The 19,045-nt window shown below is 35.3% G+C and overlaps 1 protein-coding gene across 10 annotated transcripts in view; it reads left to right on the top strand.

The window, feature by feature from the left end:
• EVI5 (ecotropic viral integration site 5) overlaps window positions 1–19,045 on the top strand; it is a 205,896-nt gene that overhangs the window by 98,839 nt on the left and 88,012 nt on the right. For all 10 annotated transcript variants that reach the window (XM_045064863.1, XM_045064856.1, XM_045064857.1 and 7 more), the window contains one exon: window positions 17,833–17,967. In XM_045064863.1, the coding sequence (XP_044920798.1) occupies window positions 17,833–17,967 (135 nt within the window). The remainder of the gene's footprint in view (window positions 1–17,832; window positions 17,968–19,045) is intronic.

Below are 19,045 nucleotides of genomic sequence, written 5' to 3'. Positions count from 1 at the left end.
AGGTATCTTGCAGCTTAGACAGCATTTTCCATTGGCAAATTCAGACTAGTGTAATCTTAATCAAGGATATGAGGGCTAAAAAGAAAAGCCAGCTGTTTATTTTTAAAAAGGTATTGTTTCTTGTTTCAGTTTTCTGTTCTCAGGAGTTAGACTGTAACAGGAGTAGGCAGAAAAGGTTATGTTAAATCTAGAACTCTATGTGGGTCAGGAAGGCAAATAGAATTACTTCAAAGTTGGACATTACTTTTATTCAGTAAAATTAAGAAACATCATCATAATCTGGCTATGGATATCAGAAAACTGAAAGCAAGAAGAAATTGACAATTGAAAAAAAATTTTTTTCTATAGTGTTAATGAAGATCATTAAGGAAAATGAATAGAAAGGTGGTGAAAGAATATTAAAAAGTTGGGAATGCAGGCGCCTGGGTGGCTCAGTAGGTTAAAGCCTCTGCCTTTGGCTCAGGTCATGATCCCAGGGTCCTGGGATCGAGCCCCGAATCGGGCTTTCTGCTCAGCAGGGAGCCTGCTTCCTCCTCTCTCTCTGCCTGCCTCTCTGTCTACTTGTGATCTCTATCTGTCAAATAAATAAATAAAATCTTAAAAAAAAAAAAAAGTTGGGAATGCAAATGTTTTGTCCTGCCTTTGTATGAAGTGTTGATATCAAAGCATAAAAAATAGAAGAAACAGAATTGGGAGTTTCTGTTTGGGATTAGGTTAAACTGAGTTATCAATGTAATGTGCTTTCATTATAGGGAAAGATAGTAAGTGTTATGTTTTCATTTAGCATAAGCTACAGTCACAATCCATTAGAATCACAAATTACTAGCTCTTTTTGCATGCTTTTTCAAATATTGAGACTTATAGGACATAAAAATAAGAAAGCTTGTTTATGATGAAAAAAGTAAAACGGGCAAACAAAAAATGGCCAGAATGAACTAAAGCTTTAGAAAATAAAATGTAACAAAAGAATCTCTGTGCTGTTTCAGAGACCAGATAGACTCACATTGTGGAGCTAAAAAATACAACAAGTAGAATGCAGATCTCTACTCTGATTTTGTTTACATTTTTTTTTCTCACTTGGCAGACATTCTTCTAGACTGGAATAAAATGTAAAACAAACATTTAAAGCAGTAAAACAAATGTAAAACAAACATACAAAACAGGCAAAAGTAATAGAGCCTTGGTTAAATTTCTAACTTCAAAGCAAATGCATATTTCTAGATAATAAAATAATTTGCAAAATACAGGAATACAAGAATATTATTGTCTTTAAAGGATTTTAGAAAATAAGAGATACTGAAGACTTTGAAGTGGGCAAAACATAGCTCTTCAGTAATAATGTTTAGATATCTGAAAAAAGAACCAGTGACTTTGATGATGCTTCATTAAAAATTCCTAGAACATCTGGTTTATAAATAATTGGAAAAGTGACTTTTATTCTTTAAAAGGGAATTTACTATGTATAAGTCAAAACTGACTTTGTTTCTGCAGTAAAGAAAAACTTTAAAACGCCATAAGTGTCATTTTAAAAGTGATTTGTCAGGTACTCTCATGGTATCTTTCTGGTTAAGGTAGAGAAATATAGATGAAAATAGTAAACTTAATTGGTTTTATATATGATTAACTATGTCAAGAGGTTATCCATGTTGAAGCAAAAATACATCAGAGATGTCTTTGTCTCCTAAACCTATGCTTCCAAGTATTTTAATGTTATTAAACCCTTATATTGAAGTATGTTTAATAATTTTATACATGAAATATTTTAGAATATTTCATATTCTAAAATATAGCTAATATGTTACACAGTGAATAAAGATTCCAAAATATGTTTAAAGTATATTCAGGGGCACCTGAGTGGTTAAGCATCTGCCTTTAGCTCTCAGGTCATGATTCCATGGGATCGAGTCCTGGTGTAGAGAGCCTGCTTCTCCCACTGCCTCTGCCTCTAGAGGCCTCTCTTTCTCTCTGTCTCTCATGAATAAGTAAATGAAATCTTAAAAAAAAAAAAGTATATTCAGAATAAGAAACAAAAATAAAAGATTATTTTATAGAAATAAATCTATTAGCCTTGCCCTTAATTTTCAAATTCAGAGAGATGTCTTATATAACAAAGACCTAGGAATTTTAAGTGATAGGAAATCAGGAATTGGCCAGTAATGCAAATACAGTTTACCCTCCCCATCCCCATCCCAAGTAGTCTTCCTGGAAGATCCAATTTAATTCTAAGTAACTTGCAGGAAAAAAATTTGTAGTGTTGTTTTCGTTTGAAAACCAAAACTTGGGGATGCCTCGGTGGCTCAGTGGGTTAAAGCTCTGCCTTTAGCTTAGTCATGAACCCAGGGTCCTGGGATTGCATCGGGCTCTCTGCTCAGCGGGGAGCCTACTTCCCCCTTTCTCTCTCTCTCTGCCTGCCTCTCTGCCTACTTGTGATCTCTGTCAAATAAATAAATAAAATCTTTAAAAAAGAAAAAAAGAAAACCAAAACTCATGTGCATTGTCTACACACTGCATTATGGCCAGTGTAGGAAAGACTGTGGCAGCTCTGGATATTTTTAGACTGTACTAAAGAAGACTTCATGAGAACGTCATAGATAGAGTCATTTACAAGTATTTGAGGAGTGATCTTATGGAAATGTGATTAGCCTTTTTTGATATTGCTTCAGAGGGCAGAATGTGTTTAAGGTCCATGGATACAAAATCTTACTCATTGGAATTTTGACAAAAGGAGTAGTTGCTTTGCAAAGCAGTGAGCATATGAGAGTAGTAGGAGGTGAACATATGTTGCTATATGTTTTGGTTTCAACCTTCCAATATAACCTCATGAATTCTTCAGAACTCAGAATAAAGGTTTCAAGCCTTTATTTCAGGAGGAGGTATTGAATTAACAATATAGTCATCCACCACCATCACCCTCTATTACAATAGTGTCATTTTATATGATCTAAAGAGCTTTGGATTTCATTTATGGGACTGAATTCTAGTCAGACTCTTTCGCTAATTGTGTGACTTTTGATATTTAAGGACTCAGGTTTTTTTTTTTTTTCCCCCCTCTAAAATGATTACATATGGCTAGACCACCTCAGGTCTCTGACTATTTAAATGAACTTTATTGAAGTATAATTTACATGCAATAAAATTAATCAGATTTAAGTGTATAGTTTGATTATTTTAACAGTTTTTTAAAAAAGATTTTGTTTATTTATTTGACAGAGAGATCACAAGCAGGCAGAGGGAGAGGGAGAAGCAGGCTCCCTGCTGAGCAGAGAGCCCAGTGCGGGGCTCAATCCCAGGACCCTGGGATCATGACCTGAGCCGAAGGCATAGGCTTTAACCCACTGAACCACCCAGGCGCCCCTTATTTTAACAATTGTATCTAGTTGTATAACCATCACCACAATCAAAATAAAGATTATTTCTATCACCCCCCAAATTTTCATCATTCCCTTTGCAGTTCATCTCTCCACTTCCAGCAACCATTCTGCTGTCACTGTAGTTTTGCCTTTTTAAGAATTTCATATAAATGGAATCATTAAGGTATGAGGCTTTTGTGTCAGGTTTCTTTCAGTTAGCATATTCCCTCTTTTTGGCAATTTTATTTTTTATTGCAGTAAAACAGATAAAACATAAATTTACCATTGAAGTGCACAGTTCAGTGGCACTAAGTACATTTACAGTGCTCTGAATAATAACCACCATTTATTTCTTGAACTTTTTCATCACCCCAAACAGAAGGTTTGTAACTATTAAAAAATAGTTTCCCTTTCTCCTTCCCCTGATATCTCTATTCTACTTTCTGTTACTCGTATGAATTTGCCTCTTCTAGGTAACTGATACAAGTAGAATCATGTAGTATTTGTCCTTTTGTGTCTAGCTTATTTCACTTAGCATAATGTCTTTAGGGTCATCCCTTTTGTAGCATGTATAATAATTACTTTTTATGGTAGTTGCATAATACTCAGCTTTATGTTTATACCACGTTTTGTTTATCCATTCATCAGTTGATGGTCATTTTGGTTTTCTGCCTTTTGACTATTATGAATAATGCTGCTGTGATCATTAACATACAAGGATCTGTTTGAATCCCTATTTTTAATTTTTTGGTATATATCACTAGAAGTGGAGTTGCTGGATCATATGATAATTCTGTTAACTTTTTGAGGAACCACTAAACTGCTTTCCACAATGGCTGCACCATTTTACATTCCCACCAGCAATGTACAAGAGTTCTAATAAATTTCTTTACTTCTCATTAACTCTTGTTATTTTCTGTTTTGGGGGATTTTATATCTTGCTTTTTAGTAGTAGCCATCCAGTAATTGGAGGTGATATTTCATTGTGGTACCTAGGAATACATTTAACCAAGAAGATGAAAGACTTGCACTGAAAATATGAAAAAACAGCCTATGTTTATGGATTAGAAGACTTAATATTGTTAAGATATCAGCACTACCCAATATGATCTACAAAATTCTGTCTTTTGCAAAATTCTGGTTTTTGTCCTTATGAAATTCATATGGAATTGCAAGGAGCCCTAAATACCAATCTTAGAAGAACAGAGTTGCAGAACTCACACTCCCAATTTGAAAACTTACTACAATGCTAGAGTAATCAAAACAATATGATACTATTATAAAGATAGACAAACAGATCAGTGGAGTAGAAATTTTGAGAAATAAACCCATATATCTGTGACCAGTTGATTTTTGATGTGGGTGCCAAGACCATTCAATGAAGAAAGAATAATCTCTGACAAATGGTGCTGGGAAAACTGTATATCCTCATGAAAAAGAACTGGGACCCCTACCACATACACCATATACAAAAATTAACTCAAAATGGATCTAAGTAAAGATTTTATAGTTTTAAAATAAAATCAGTGATCTAATTAGAGATTTTACTGTTCTAATATAACTTTTATGGTTTAAAAGTCATATAATGTTTTTAAAACACATATGGATAAATCTTTATGACTTTGGATTTGGCAATGGATTCGTAGATACAGGTTCTTTCACACCAAAAGCATGTACAACAAAAAGGAACCAGTAAATTGGACTTCATAAAAATTAAAACCTTTTGGGCATCGAAGGGCATTATCCAGAAGATGAAAAGGCAACTTACAGAATGGTAGAAAATATTTGTGTATTACATATTTGATAGGAGTTTAGCATCCAGAATATATAAAGAACTCTTAAAAACTCAACAAAAAGACAACACAATTTTAAAATGTGCAAAGGATTGCTGCATTATTTATGGAAACCAAGACATGGAAACAACCTGAGTGTCTAATGATGATGGATAAACACACACACACACACACACACACACACACACAGGAATATTACTCAGCCACAAAAAGGAGTGAAATTGGTTGTTGCCATTTGCAACAACATGGATGAGCCTTAGCATTTTGCTAAGTGAAATAAATCAGAGAAAAACACCATGTGATCTCACTTTTAGGGAAATCTTAAAACAAACAAAAAACTCTTTGAGAACAGGTTGGTGGTTGCCAGAGATGGGGTGTGGGAGGTGAAATGAGATGAAAAGGAGTCAAAAGGTACATAGTACCAGTTAAAGTGATGGAGATTTAATGTACAGCTTGATGACTGTAGTTACTGTATTGCATATTTAATAAGAGACTAGATCTTAAAAGTTCTCATCACAAGAGAAATTTTGTAAACTTATGGTGATACGTTAAATAGACTTACTGTGGTGATCATTTCACAATATAAACAAATATTGAATCTTTACATTTTATACCTGAAACTAATATATTGTATGTCAGTTGGCCTCAAAAGTTTTTTTTTTTAAATGAAGAAAGGACTTGAATAGCCCTTTCTCCAAAGAGGATATACAAGTGGACAACAGGTACATGAAAAAACACTCAACATCATTAGTTGCCGGGGAAATGCAGACCACAATGAGGTACCAATTCACACTCACTTAGAATAGCAATTAAAAAAAAAAAAAAGTTGGCAGGGAGATAGATTAGAACCCCTGTACACTGCTGGTGGAAATATAAAATGGTTAGCTGCTGTGGGAATTAGTGGCGCCTCAAAAAGTTAAACATAGAATTATCACAAGATCTGCAATTCATCTTCTAGGTGTGTACCCCCAAAGAGTGGAAAGCTGGTATTCAAACAAGTATGTGTACACATGTTTGTAGCAGCATTATCCACAAAAAAGTGGACATAGCCCAAAAGTGGAAGAATAGATAAATTGTGGTATATGCATACAATGAAATATTCAACCACAAAAAGGATTGAAGTACTTACACATGCTTTACTATGGATGAACCTCCAAAACCTTAAGCTAAGTGAAAGAAGCCAGACACAAAGATCACATATTATATGATTTCATTTATATGAAGTAACCAGAACAGGTAAATCTGTGCAAACAGAGAGCAGATTGGTGTTTGCCAAAAGGTTGGGGTGGGAAAGGGTGAGAAACCGCTTAATGTATAAGAGGTTTTACTTGGGCTGATGGAAATGTTTTAGAATTAGGTAGAATTGGTAGTTACAGAACATTTCGAATATCCTAAATGCCACCTAATTGTTCACTTTAAAATGATTGTTTGAATTTTGCCTCTATAAATTGTTTAAAGAGACTACAGAAATGAAGGAATGAAGGTGTGTATTAGGCTGAAGGAAATAACACATTTAGTTTGAGTGGGAATAAGGGACAATATATGACATCACAGTGCTGGAATCCATTAGTTAAGGTCAGGGTAGGATCAGAAGCAAGTGAGCTAGCTTTGTATGAAGAACCTGAGAAGAAGCCCTTAGGGCTTCTTTGTATGAAGAACCTGAGAAGAAACCCTTAGGGCTGGGGCTGGGCATGTCTTAATTGTGGTCATGTTGAGATGAATATTGGAAATTAAATAGCATAATAGTTAATGAGTGTGACTCCCTCACAGTGAATTTTCAGGAGTGAAGGATCAAGGTGGTCTGCCTGTAACTGCTGAATACAACATACTAGTTACAATTGGAGAAAAAATGGAAAAGATGGAAAAAAGATGCACTATGCAAACACTAAGCAGAAGGCTGGAGTGTTTGTACTTACATCTCCTAAAGTATATTTCAGAACAAGAAATAGTTCCTAGAATAGAGAGAATCATGATGGTTATAGGGTGAGTTCAGAGATGTAACTATCTTATTTAGGATTGTGTGTGTTTATAAATACATGTCTCCTAACGTGTGTGCTCCTAACAATAGAGGAGTGTGAAGCTGGACTGATAGAACTGAAAGGTGAAATAGACAAATCCACAGTTATGGTTGGAGTCAATCCCTGTCTCAGTAACTGATGAAACAGTAGTTGGAAAATCAATATAGACGTAGAAGACCTGTGCAAGGTTATAAACCAACTTGATCTGCTTGGCAATTTATGCAACATTCTACCTAGTAACAGTAGAATACATATTCTTATCAAGTGCACATAGAACATTTACAAAGATCATATTCTGGTCCATAAAACAAAAGTTAACAAATTTAAAGTTATTGAAATCGTACAAAGTGTCTCCTTTGACTCTAAACAGCATTCAGTTAGAAATTAATAATATCTGGAAAGTCCCCCAAATATTAGGAAATTAATGCATTTATATCCATGTATCAAAGAGAAAAATCTCAAAGGAAGTTAGAATATAGTGAATTAAATGAAGACAACATTATTAAAATTTGTAGGATTCACCTAAAGTAGTGAAAAATTTAAAATTTAAATTTAAAATTTAAAGTAGTGGAAAATTTATAGCATTGAATGCTTATATTAAGAAAGGAAATAAGTCTCAAACCAATATTCTAAGGTTAAGAAACTAGACATGGAAGAGGAAATCCCAACCTAAAGCAGGTAGAATGAATAAGAAATAAAAAGTAAAAATCAGTGAATTTGAAAACAGTACAGAACGAAAATAGAGGGGCGCCTGGGTGGCTCAGTCGGTTAGCTCTCTGCTTTGGTTGCGCTCAGGTCATGATCCAAGGCTCCTGGGATCAAGCCCCACATCAAGCTTCCTGCTCAGCGGGGAATCTGCTTCTCCCTCCCTCTCTGCCCCTCCCCATGTTCATGCTCCCAGTCTCTCTCTCTCAAATAAATAAAATCTAAAAAACAACAGACAAAAATAGAGAAAATCTATGAAACCAAGTGCTGGTTCTTTGAAATCATGAATAAAGTTGTTAAGCTTCTGTCTAGACTGTAAAGGGAGAAGAAACAGTCATCAATGTCAGGGATAACTTCTGACAGATGGAGCCAAGTTGTCTTGTCTCATTTTCTGGAGTTCTTCAGGGTGTTATATTTCCTATAAATTAGATTGAGTTTAAAAATGTTAACATCTAGTGATGGATAATGTTGTGAATTTTATTTTGCTTTAAATTAGAAAGCACATAACATAAGTTGTTCCTGCTGTAGTAATACTGAGTTTGATTACCATGCTGAGTTTGGTTACTACAGCCTCTCTGCCTTGTAAAAATAAGGTTTTTTCTATGCAACTATTAAGTAATCTTTTGGGGAATACTTCTGTATCAAATAGATACTATTCAGTTTTTACTTAATGGTTTTAGCATCCACTGACTGGGTTTCCAGAATGGTGATTTTCATGTTTTCTCATTTTTTCCTACACATACTAGGTAATGTTTCTCTATAAAGAGACCTCTCTCTTTTTTCCTCTTTAATCTCTTATACTTATGGACTCCCATATCACTCCAGATTCATAGACTTGTGTTTGTTCAATGTTTCATATGATTTTTAATTATTTTTAATGCTGTTGTTGTATAGTTATATGCCATACTTACTTCACAATAATATACAACTTTTGAGCAGCAGTTTTTAAAAGATAAATTTTTATTTTTAATTAATTTTGATTATTGATGTTCTTTAAAAGGCATTTCCTTCTCTCTCTTTTTTTTTTTTTTCTTTAAATATTATTTTAGATGTGGCTGGGTGGCTTAGTTGGTTAAACATCTGCCTTCAGCTCAGGTCATGATCTCGGTGTCCTGGGATCAAGCCCCACGAGGGACTCCCGGCTTGGCGCAGAGCCTGCTTCTCTCTCTTCTCTCCACTTGTGCTCTCTCTTGCTATCTCTGTCTCTGACTCTGTCTCTCTTTCTCTCTCAAATAAATAAAATCTTTTTTAAAAAAAATTAGAGAAAGCGCACATATACGCAAGTGGGGAAGTGGGGGAGTAGCAGATTGGGAGGGAGAGGATGGGGGAAGCCCACTCTGCACTGAGGTAGAACCTGACTTGGGGCTCAATATCACAACCCCAAGATCATGACCTGAGCCAGAACCAAGAGTTGGACACTCAACTGACTGAGGTGCACAGGCACCCCTAAAAAGCATTTCTGCAGTTGCAAGTAATGATTGTGTTTGACAGGTCATTTTCATTTTATGCTGACCCTGATAGCTCAAGCCTGATATTGTTGGTTTTTGAAAATGATCTAGTGAATTTATTAGAAAATTTAGTATTTAGTACACTAAATAACATTTAATACTTAGTATTTAGTAGTAGTATGTTAAATATTAGATATTAAACTAGCCATAAGATAAAACCAAGCATTAAGATTAAACGGTTCCTTTAAGTATTTGTTTTACGTGTTCCGTGCAGTGCACAGAAGTAGAAATGATCCAATGATACTTCATACAGTTACATGTTTGACTCTGGACCTTTTGAGTGTGGTAGGACATGAATAGATTTTTAGACAAAATTTCCTGGTAACCAAGTGTCATTTAGTCTTGCTTGATCTATGTAAGTTTTTTGCCCTATACATGAGTGCTTATCATTTAGGTAATTCTGAATAAGCAGTTTTGTCCAGCAGTTTGTTGGCTACAATTAAGCATAAACAAGAATTTTAACAGTTAAAACTGCTGAATGCTAAAATGACTGACTTTTGAAGTTCTTGGGACCATTGTAATTTTTAAAAAAATTCAGGGGAGGCTAGAAAAGGTTTCTTCTGACATTCCTTCCTTTTCCTATAATTCCAGAAGAAAACAGGAAAGAATTATGTGATACTTTTAAGAACCAAGGATTTGGGGCACCTGGGTGGCTCAGTTAAGTGTCTGCCTTCAGCTCAGACCATGATCCTCAGGATCTTGGGATTGAGCCCCATGTTGGGCTTCCTGGTAGTGGGGAGTCTGCTTCTCCCTTTGCCCCTTGCTGCTGCTTGTGCTTGCTTGCTGGCTCACTCTCTCTCAAATAAATAAATAAAATCTTAAAAAACAAAACAAAACCAAGGATTTGATATGAGAAATAAAAACTAATCTTATTTAAAATGAACACACAAGTGGTGCCCGGGTGGCTCAGTGGGTTAAGCCTCTGCCTTCAACTCAGGTCATGATCTCAGGGTCCTGGAATCGAGCCCCGCATTGGGCTTTCTGCTCAGGGGGGGAGCCTGCTTCTCCCACCACCCCCGCTGCCTGCCTCTCTGCCTACTTGGGATCTCTGTCTGTCAAATAAAATCTTTAAAAATAATAATAAAAGAAAAGAAAATGAACACAAATAAAGGTTAATAAACTAAAAACCAGTTTTTCAGTGGAAGTTGTGAAATCTAGATAATTTATTTTAGAAAAAGTGTTTATTCAGCAGCATTGGGAATTACCCCACACCTGATTTACCTAGTGGGTTTACTTGTCTTTATGAATATGGGAGTTAATGTTTAACATATCTTCCTGCATTCTAAACCTTTAGCTCTACCTCGGTGACATTTCAAAAAAAAAAAAAAAAGCCATTTAATTTGTAACTACTGGTAAGTTTACCTAAGTCTTTCTAAAAATTCAAATAAAGTAATTACTTTACACATTTTATAAAGTCTTAACAGTGTTCATCAGTATGTCTATAAATCTGGACGGAAGTTTTCTTTCAAAACTAATTTTGATATTAGTCTAAAATTAAATGTTTTATATTCATATGTAGTCATCTTTTCTTATCCACTTAAATAATAAATGAGCCTTCACTTTAATGGAAGTATTATTTTAACATTTTATTCAGCATTAAAAAAAAAATCTTGCAGAGACAAACTTCTGCCTTAAAGGATGTATGTGTTTTCTAAGATGTTGGGAACAAATCATTTTAGAAGGATATACCAATTTTTCAAAAATAGTACATCCATATTGCTTGAATTTTTTAAAAAATAGCTATTTGGAGCATGTGGTTCAGAGGATTAGAGACATCTTTTTGGGGTCATATGCTGAAGGTGAGAGCAAGATATATATTTTTTTAATTGAAGTACAGTTGACATTAAGTTAACTTCAGATGTACAACAATGACTCAGTAATTCTATACATTACAAAATGCTCATCACAATAAGTGTATTACAATGTTATTGACTATATTCCTTATGCTGTGCTTTTCATCCCGTGACTGACTTATTTTAATACTGGGAGTGTGTACTGCTTAATCCCCTTTACCTAATTCACACAGCCCTCCTCTCCCCCCACCTTTGGCAAACACTCCTATTTATGAGTCCGTTTCTCTCTTTGTTGTTACTGCTGTTGTAAGATACAATTTTTTACTTAATTTTTTTCTGCTATGATTTTGTTTTATGATACAAATTCCTAGTCTGGAGTACTTGCCTTGTATAATAGTTTTTTCAAGTGCTTTATTTTTTTAAATATTTTATTCATTTATTTTTGACAGACAGAGATCACAAGTAGGCAGAGAGGCAGGCAGGGGGTGGGGGAGAAGCTGGCTCCCTGCTAAGCAGAGAGCCTGATGCATGGCTCGATTCCAGGACCCTGGGATCATGACCTGAGTTGAAGGCAGAGGCTTAACCCACAGAGCCACCTAAGCACCCCTTTTAGAATGCTTTAAATAGGGCGCCTGGGTGGCTCAGTGGTTAAGCTGCTGCCTTCGGCTCAGGTCATGATCTCAGGGTCCTGGGATCGAGCCATGCATCAGGCTCTCTGCTCAGCAGGGAGCCTGCTTCCTCCTCTCTCTCTCTCTGCCTGCCTCTCTGCCTACTTGTGATTTCTCTCTGTCAAATAAATAAATAAAAATCTTAAAAAAAAAAGAATGCTTTAAATATGACAGTAAATATGTACCATATTTCCATACTATTATAAATTTTATTTATTTTTGAAACAAATTGATTTTATAGGTTATTTTTGCAACATTCAGTTACCCTATGCTTAACATACAGTATAGAGGGATATAATAATAATAGTAATGGAGGGGTGTTGTTATTTAATCAAAGCACAGTTAACATATTAGTTTCAGATGTACAACATAGTGATTCAAAAATTCTATGCATTATGAAATGCCCACTACAGTAAGTGTAGTTATTATCTATCACCATACAAAGTTACTATGATTGACTGTATTCCCTGTACTATTCTTTTAATGTTGTTGATTTTTCCTTCCATTTTTTTGGTGGGGGAGGGACAGAGGGAAAGGGAGAGAGAATCTTAAGGGAGAGAGAATCTTAAGCAGGCTTTATGCCTAGCATGGAGCCTGACATGGACCCTGACATCATGACCTGAGCCAAAATCAAGAGTCAGATGCTTAACTGACTACACCACCCAGACATCCCATATTGTTGTTTTTGAACCAAGAGTTGACTGCTTTATTCAGCAAATATTGCTTGCTCATTTACTATGAAAAGCACAGTTTAGTTCTGACAGTATAGTAGCAAATAAGCCAAACTTTCTGGCATTGCTTGTATATAGATAGATATTTTACAAGTGAATTGCACAGTTAGTTACTTAATTAGAACTGTGATATATACTACAAAAGAGAATATAGAGTTCCATGAAATGTGTGGGTTCCCAAACAGGATGTATAATTATCAGGTTTTGAAATTAGTTACTTAATTTATAATTAAATTCAGGGAATATTTGATATATTTGTGTAGACAGTTCTTTTTCCAGTTGGAATTTTTTTTTACTTCATAATATAAGAAACCTCTCCAAATACAAATTTTTGCTTTTCACGTATCACTCATATATCCTTCAAATATTGAATGTGATAATTTATTTTTTTGTTTTACTCAAGACACAAGAAAAAAAGATAACTAAGGGTTTTACTATAATTTATCTTACCTTTGTAACTTTTGTAACACCAGAAAAACATATGGAATTGAAAGGCAGAGACTAAAAACAATTTCTATTTCATTGGAGAGGGATTGCTGGTATCATAGAAACGTAAAGAGATTCATTGACTCAAATGAACTTGATGTTAAGTATAGGGAAGTCATTCATTAATTATAGATTTTTGAATAAATTGTTCCTTGTTGGCTTATTAGCCATCATAATTGTAGCAGATTTCATTTGCTAAGTCACATATTTGTCCAGGTTACGAATGTCAATATGAAATAAACTTTTCTAAGAATTTATTATAGGGGCACTGGGTGGCTCAGTAGTTAAGTGTCTGCCTTTGACTCAGGTCATGATTCCGGGGTCCTGGGATCCCGGAATGCTCAGTGGGGAGCCTGCTTCTTCCTCTCCATCTCCCCTGTGCTTGTGTTCCTTTTCTCACTCTCTCTCTCTCTGTCATAAATAAATAAAATCTTAAAAAAAAAAAGAATTTATTGTAAGAATGTTACATGAGATGTTTAGATTATTTTTAGATGCTTAGATTTAAAAATTTTTTTTTTATTATTTAAATTTTTTTTTTCCTTTTTATCCATTTGAGAGAGAGAACATGAGAGGGGAGAAGGTCAGAGGGAGAAACAGACTCCCCATGGAGCCAGGAACCTAATGTGGGACTTGATTCTGGGACTCTGGGATTGTGACCTGAGCCAAAGGCAGTCACTCAACAACCAAGCTACCCAAGCACCTAGATGCTTAGATTTTTAATATTATGTCATTAATTCTTAATATATATTAGAACAGTATATTAATTTCTTAAAAATAGTATTTCAATCCTTAAATGGCTTAAAAGTTTAAAAACATGGGCCCTGTAGCCCATACTCCAGTTAACAGAGGTGGTAATTGCTGTATGACTTTGCTAGTTTTTTTTAGTTTTCTTCATAAAAACCAACAAACAAAGCACCCTGTCTTATAAATAACACTTTCTTTTTTCCTGTGTAAAATTAAAAAAAAAAAAAAAAGAAACGGGTATAGTCCACAGTAATTTTTTTAAATTATTTTTTATTTATTTTCAGCATAACAGTATTCATTATTTTTGCACCACACCCAGTGCTCCATGCAGTCCGTGCCCTCTATAATACCCACCACCTGGTACCCCGACCTCCCACCCCCAACCCCTTCAAAACCCTCAGATTGTTTTTCAGAGTCCATAGTCTCTCATGATTCACCTTCCCTTCCAATTTCCCCCAACTCCCTTCTCCTCTCTATCTCCCCATGTCACAGTAGCATTTTCTAACATTGTCGCTTGATGCCAATTCTTCAGTCACAGGTTATGTGTACTTAGAAGTTACTTAACTTCTATGTGCTATAGTTTGTCCTGTGTATTATAGAGGGTTGTTAAGACTTAAGGGAGTTGGTACCCTAGGGTAATGCCTGGCACATAGAAGTTAAGTAACTTCTAAGTACACATAACCTGTGACTGAAGAATTGGCATCAAGCGACAATGTTAAAAAATGCTACTGTGACATGGGGAGATAGAGAGGAGAGGGATTAATAAATGGTATGCCTAATATCAGGATTAGTATTAACATTATTCTATTATTATTATTCTACCAGCTTGCTTGGCAAATGTCATAGGCTGCTTGTAGTAAGAGCTAAAACGTAGCAAAATTTTCAGTAGACTAAACATTTGACAGAAGTATCACTTTACTATTTAGATACTTAAAAAATTTGAACCAAGAAAAAAAATTTGAACCAAGAAAATTGGAAATGGTAGAAATAATGACCAAAACCAGATTCAATTGCAGAAGCTCTAATGGGTCATATTTGAAATGGACCAAAACCTAGACAAAAATAAAACTTCTAAATCACTCAATTTAATCTTATTTGTAAAATTAATCGTACACTAGTCAGGATTATTCAGAGACACAGAAGCAGTAGAGGAGACACACACATATGCACAAACACACAAAGAGTTTTATTGAGAGTACATGGCCCATACCATTACGAAGGCTAAGAAATCCCATGGCTGCCACCTGCTTTCTGGAGACCTGGGAAAGCCAGTGGCACAATTCTAGTTACAGTTCAAAGGCCTAAGAACCAGGGAAGGTGATGGTATAAATTCCGGTCCAAGGGTAGGAGAAGACTCATGTCCCAGCTCAGGCAGGCGGGCAGGAAGTAAAGCATTCCCATGGGGCACAAATAAATATCTTCATGTTTTTTAGCCAATTCAGAGAGGTCTCTCTACATCTGTGGATTTCTTTGTCATCACTTTTCCCTTCCTCCACATTAAACCAAGGCATATCTGGCATTTCCAGTTCACTCACAATGACCACCTTCTGGTCCATGTTTCAGCCAACCAAACAAATGCTAGAACCTTCTCTAACTCCCTAAGTTACAACACTTATGCAGAATCTCTGCATAGTGAGCCTGTATGCTTATTAAGAACTGATTCCCATGAAAGTACTTTTGTCCAGTAAAAATGCACATGAATATAATTGGACAGGGCTCATTGCCATTTAGAAAATTGATAATTGGATGAAACTGACTTAGTAGAGTTAGATTCATTCTGAATATTTAATGTATGCCCTCTATGCCTATGCATATAGACTATATTAGATAGTAGACGAAATCACATAGGATGAATCTACAAAATACAAAAACTGAAGATTGACGGAAAGCACAATATTGAAATCCTGGGAACTGATAGACACATAAACATGTACATATAGTCATACATACCTATGTTAGTAGAATTGGCAGAGACATCATAGAAGATAGGTAGTAGAACTATGGAGGAGTAGCACCTCAAAATCTAAGTAAAAGTTTTAAGGGTGGTCAGTTGTGTTAATTTCCATAGACTGTCTAGTATAGTAAAGTAAGTAATATAGTAATATAGAATTAATATAGTTTTATTAATTAAATATTTAATTAATATATTATTACTATAGTAATATATATAGTAAGAGCTGAATAAAAGGGCTTATTTACCATTGAGTTTTTATGTCATTACTACATATTGATGTTGTTAGTGATGAGAACAGTTTCAGTATAGTTGAGAACTAAAGTTAGTTTACAGTGGATTGAGGAACAAACCTCCACTCAGTGGGAAGTATGAAAGGAGAAATAACATGTGTAAACTATGGAATTTAGAATTTATCCCTTGAATAATAGAGGGCAATTAGAGGTTTTGTAAATTTTCTTGGTAAAAATGTGTTTCCAATATTAGTACTGTTTTTGAGGGGTTTGGGGGGTGCTTGGTTATATCAACTGATTTATACCAGATCCTGTGATTCCATTCTCATATGGGCTGCCTGGGCTTGGTGTTTTCCCGGGGATCCCCCCTGATATAGGATCTTGGCAAAAAAGCACGGACTACAGGTGTCAGGCTTTACACTAGGGCAAAAAATTCTAGTATTACTCATAAAATAACCATGATCTCATTAAACAAAAATTATGGCACCTGCCTTTCGGATGATGTCATTCCAAAAGAGAGAGTGCCTTTTCCCTATTTAGTAAGGTAAGTATTTACTAAAGTGATACACATGTTGTAGATGTACTCCTTGTATAGAAATACTGTTTTAATAGTACCAGAAAATTCCTAGGAGAAACAATGTGTAATACATTGAATCAAAAAGTCCTCATTTTTAAAATAAGTAAACTATTCATTTAAAAAATCATCTTTTTGGGTAGCTGGGAAAAGGGAGTATCATATTTTAATTAAACATTTAACAGTTTTTAAATAAAGTTTTATTTTGACATCAGTCTTACTCCTAATGTATTAAAGAGTGAGAGGAACTATTCTTTACTCAATCTAGTTTAATAGGAGATGACTCTCTGTGACTATTTTGGAATTTTGAGTTGTTTCTTTTCTTTACTGTGTAAATTAAATGTGAACTGATAGTTTCTTTTAGGAAGTCTTACATAATGATGAATTGATCTCTTTTTGCTTTTTTTTTGGAACAGCTTTTTATAGAAACTAGTTTAGAAAGGGATTTCTTAAGTGGCTGCCTTGGTATTCATATTAAAAAGCAGGAAAGGAAATGGAAAGGTTTCATGCTTCCGTGTTTAATTTCTTTGTACGGCATCTTCTTAATCTCTGTTTCCAGCAGTGATTTTCATGCATATCTTTGAAGAGCTCTACATTCTAAGAGTAAAGACATATTTATTCTGTTGGGATTTAGGATGGTTCACGTTATTGTAGATGCCTTATTTTTATTTAAACATTTTTATTTGAAAATAGATTTTTCAGTAAATATGTATTTTAAAATACTGTGTTAAAAGGAGTAATAATTACAGACAAAATTAGTATTCTTAAACTCAATGTGTGTAAAATATTATTTTGACCTGTAATCAATATAAATATTGTTGAGATATTTTGCCTTTTTATTTCATATGAAGTCTTCAAAGTTCAGTTTATATTTACAATTACATCCTTTTTCATTTGCACTAGCAACATTTCAAGTGCTGGGTAGCCACATGTGGCTAAATGGCTACACTGTTGTCCAGGGTATGTCTGTATAGTCGGAAAAATTCTTAGTATCTGGATGGATGGACAGATCAGAGGGGATTTTATCTTCCATGAATTGGATTTGATTTCTATAATAACCAGTTACCAACATCGAATAATGTGTGGCATCAGTAGATACCAAACCTGGACTTTTTTATTCCTTGGAAAGTTATTTGGAGTAGATAAGCTAGAAACTGTGGGTAGTTGGAACTTTTATTTGGTTGCTCATAATAACTGTATTGTGTAACTGCATTTATTTATATTATATGTACATGTTCCTATTGCTACAAAATTTCATTATATGTCTGTAACTTATAGCATAAATGCAATTCCAACTACAATGAAGATTTTGTGCTGCAACTGGAGAAGGAATTGGTCCAAGCCCGTCTGAGTGAAGCTGAGTCTCAGTGTGCACTAAAGGAGATGCAGGATAAAGTCCTGGATATAGAGAAGGTGAGAACAACATAAATACCGTCACTCCCAAATTAGAAGGGACATGTGATGTACTTATTAAACAGTTAAATTGGACTTGGTATTTTTATGCATTGGAAACCTTATAACTAACTAAGAGAGGAAAGGAGAAAGAAAATAAGATTCTTAATTATTTGTTGTTGCTATATAACTCAAAGCCCCTTTTTTAAGGGTAAGAGAAAAAAAAAGGAGTAGAGCCCTTTTAAAGGAAGATAACTAGGGTAATTTGATATGAATAATATTTAATTATTGAAGAAGAGAAACTTAAGGTATACATAATAACGGTTGTCTTCAAATATTATACCTTCATCTGCAAGAGGTAGGATATGACTAATACATAAACATTTCAGAAAAAAATCTCATCTGAGTGTTACTGTTAAAATTTTCCAAGCTGGAAGGAGTCAAGATGGCGGAGAAGTAGCAGGCTGAGACTACATCAGGTAGCAGGAGATCAGCTAGATAGCTTATCAAACCATTGCAAACACCTACAAATCCAACAGGAGATCTAAGAGAAGAACAGCAATTCTCGAAACAGAAAATCAACCACTTTCTGAAAGGTAGGACCGGCGGAGAAGTGAATCCAAAGCGACAGGAAGATAGACTTTGGGGGGAGGGGCCAGATCCCTGCAAACGGCAGAGCAACGGAGCACAAAATCAAGACTTTTAAAAGTCTGCTCCACTGAGGGACATCACTCCAGAGGCTAAACCGGGGGGAAGCCCATTAAGGGTCAGCTTGGCCCCAGGTCCCGCAGGATCACAGAAGGATCGGGGGTATCTGAGTGTTGTAGAGCTCACAGGTATTGAAGTGGGGAAGTCGGCCTCAGAGACAGAGCCAAGGAGTGAGCTCTCAGCTCGGGGTTACCTTGGAACTGGTCGCAGGCTGGGTGAGCTCGGAGCGCAGCCAGAGGCCAAGGAGATGGGAGTGATTGGGCACTTTTCTCTGAGGACACACTGAAGAGTGGGGCCTGGAGCTCTCGGCTCCTCTGGGCTGGAGACGGGGAGGCTGCCATTTTCATTCCAGTTCTCCAGAACTCTACGGAAAGCGCTCAGGGAACAAAAG

This window comes from Mustela putorius, unplaced genomic scaffold (genome assembly GCF_011764305.1).
Source record: "Mustela putorius furo isolate JIRA1106 unplaced genomic scaffold, ASM1176430v1.1 tig00003853_pilon_pilon_pilon, whole genome shotgun sequence".
Taxonomy (NCBI): Eukaryota; Metazoa; Chordata; class Mammalia; order Carnivora; family Mustelidae; genus Mustela; species Mustela putorius.
This window is presented reverse-complemented; position numbering and strand designations above follow the sequence as displayed.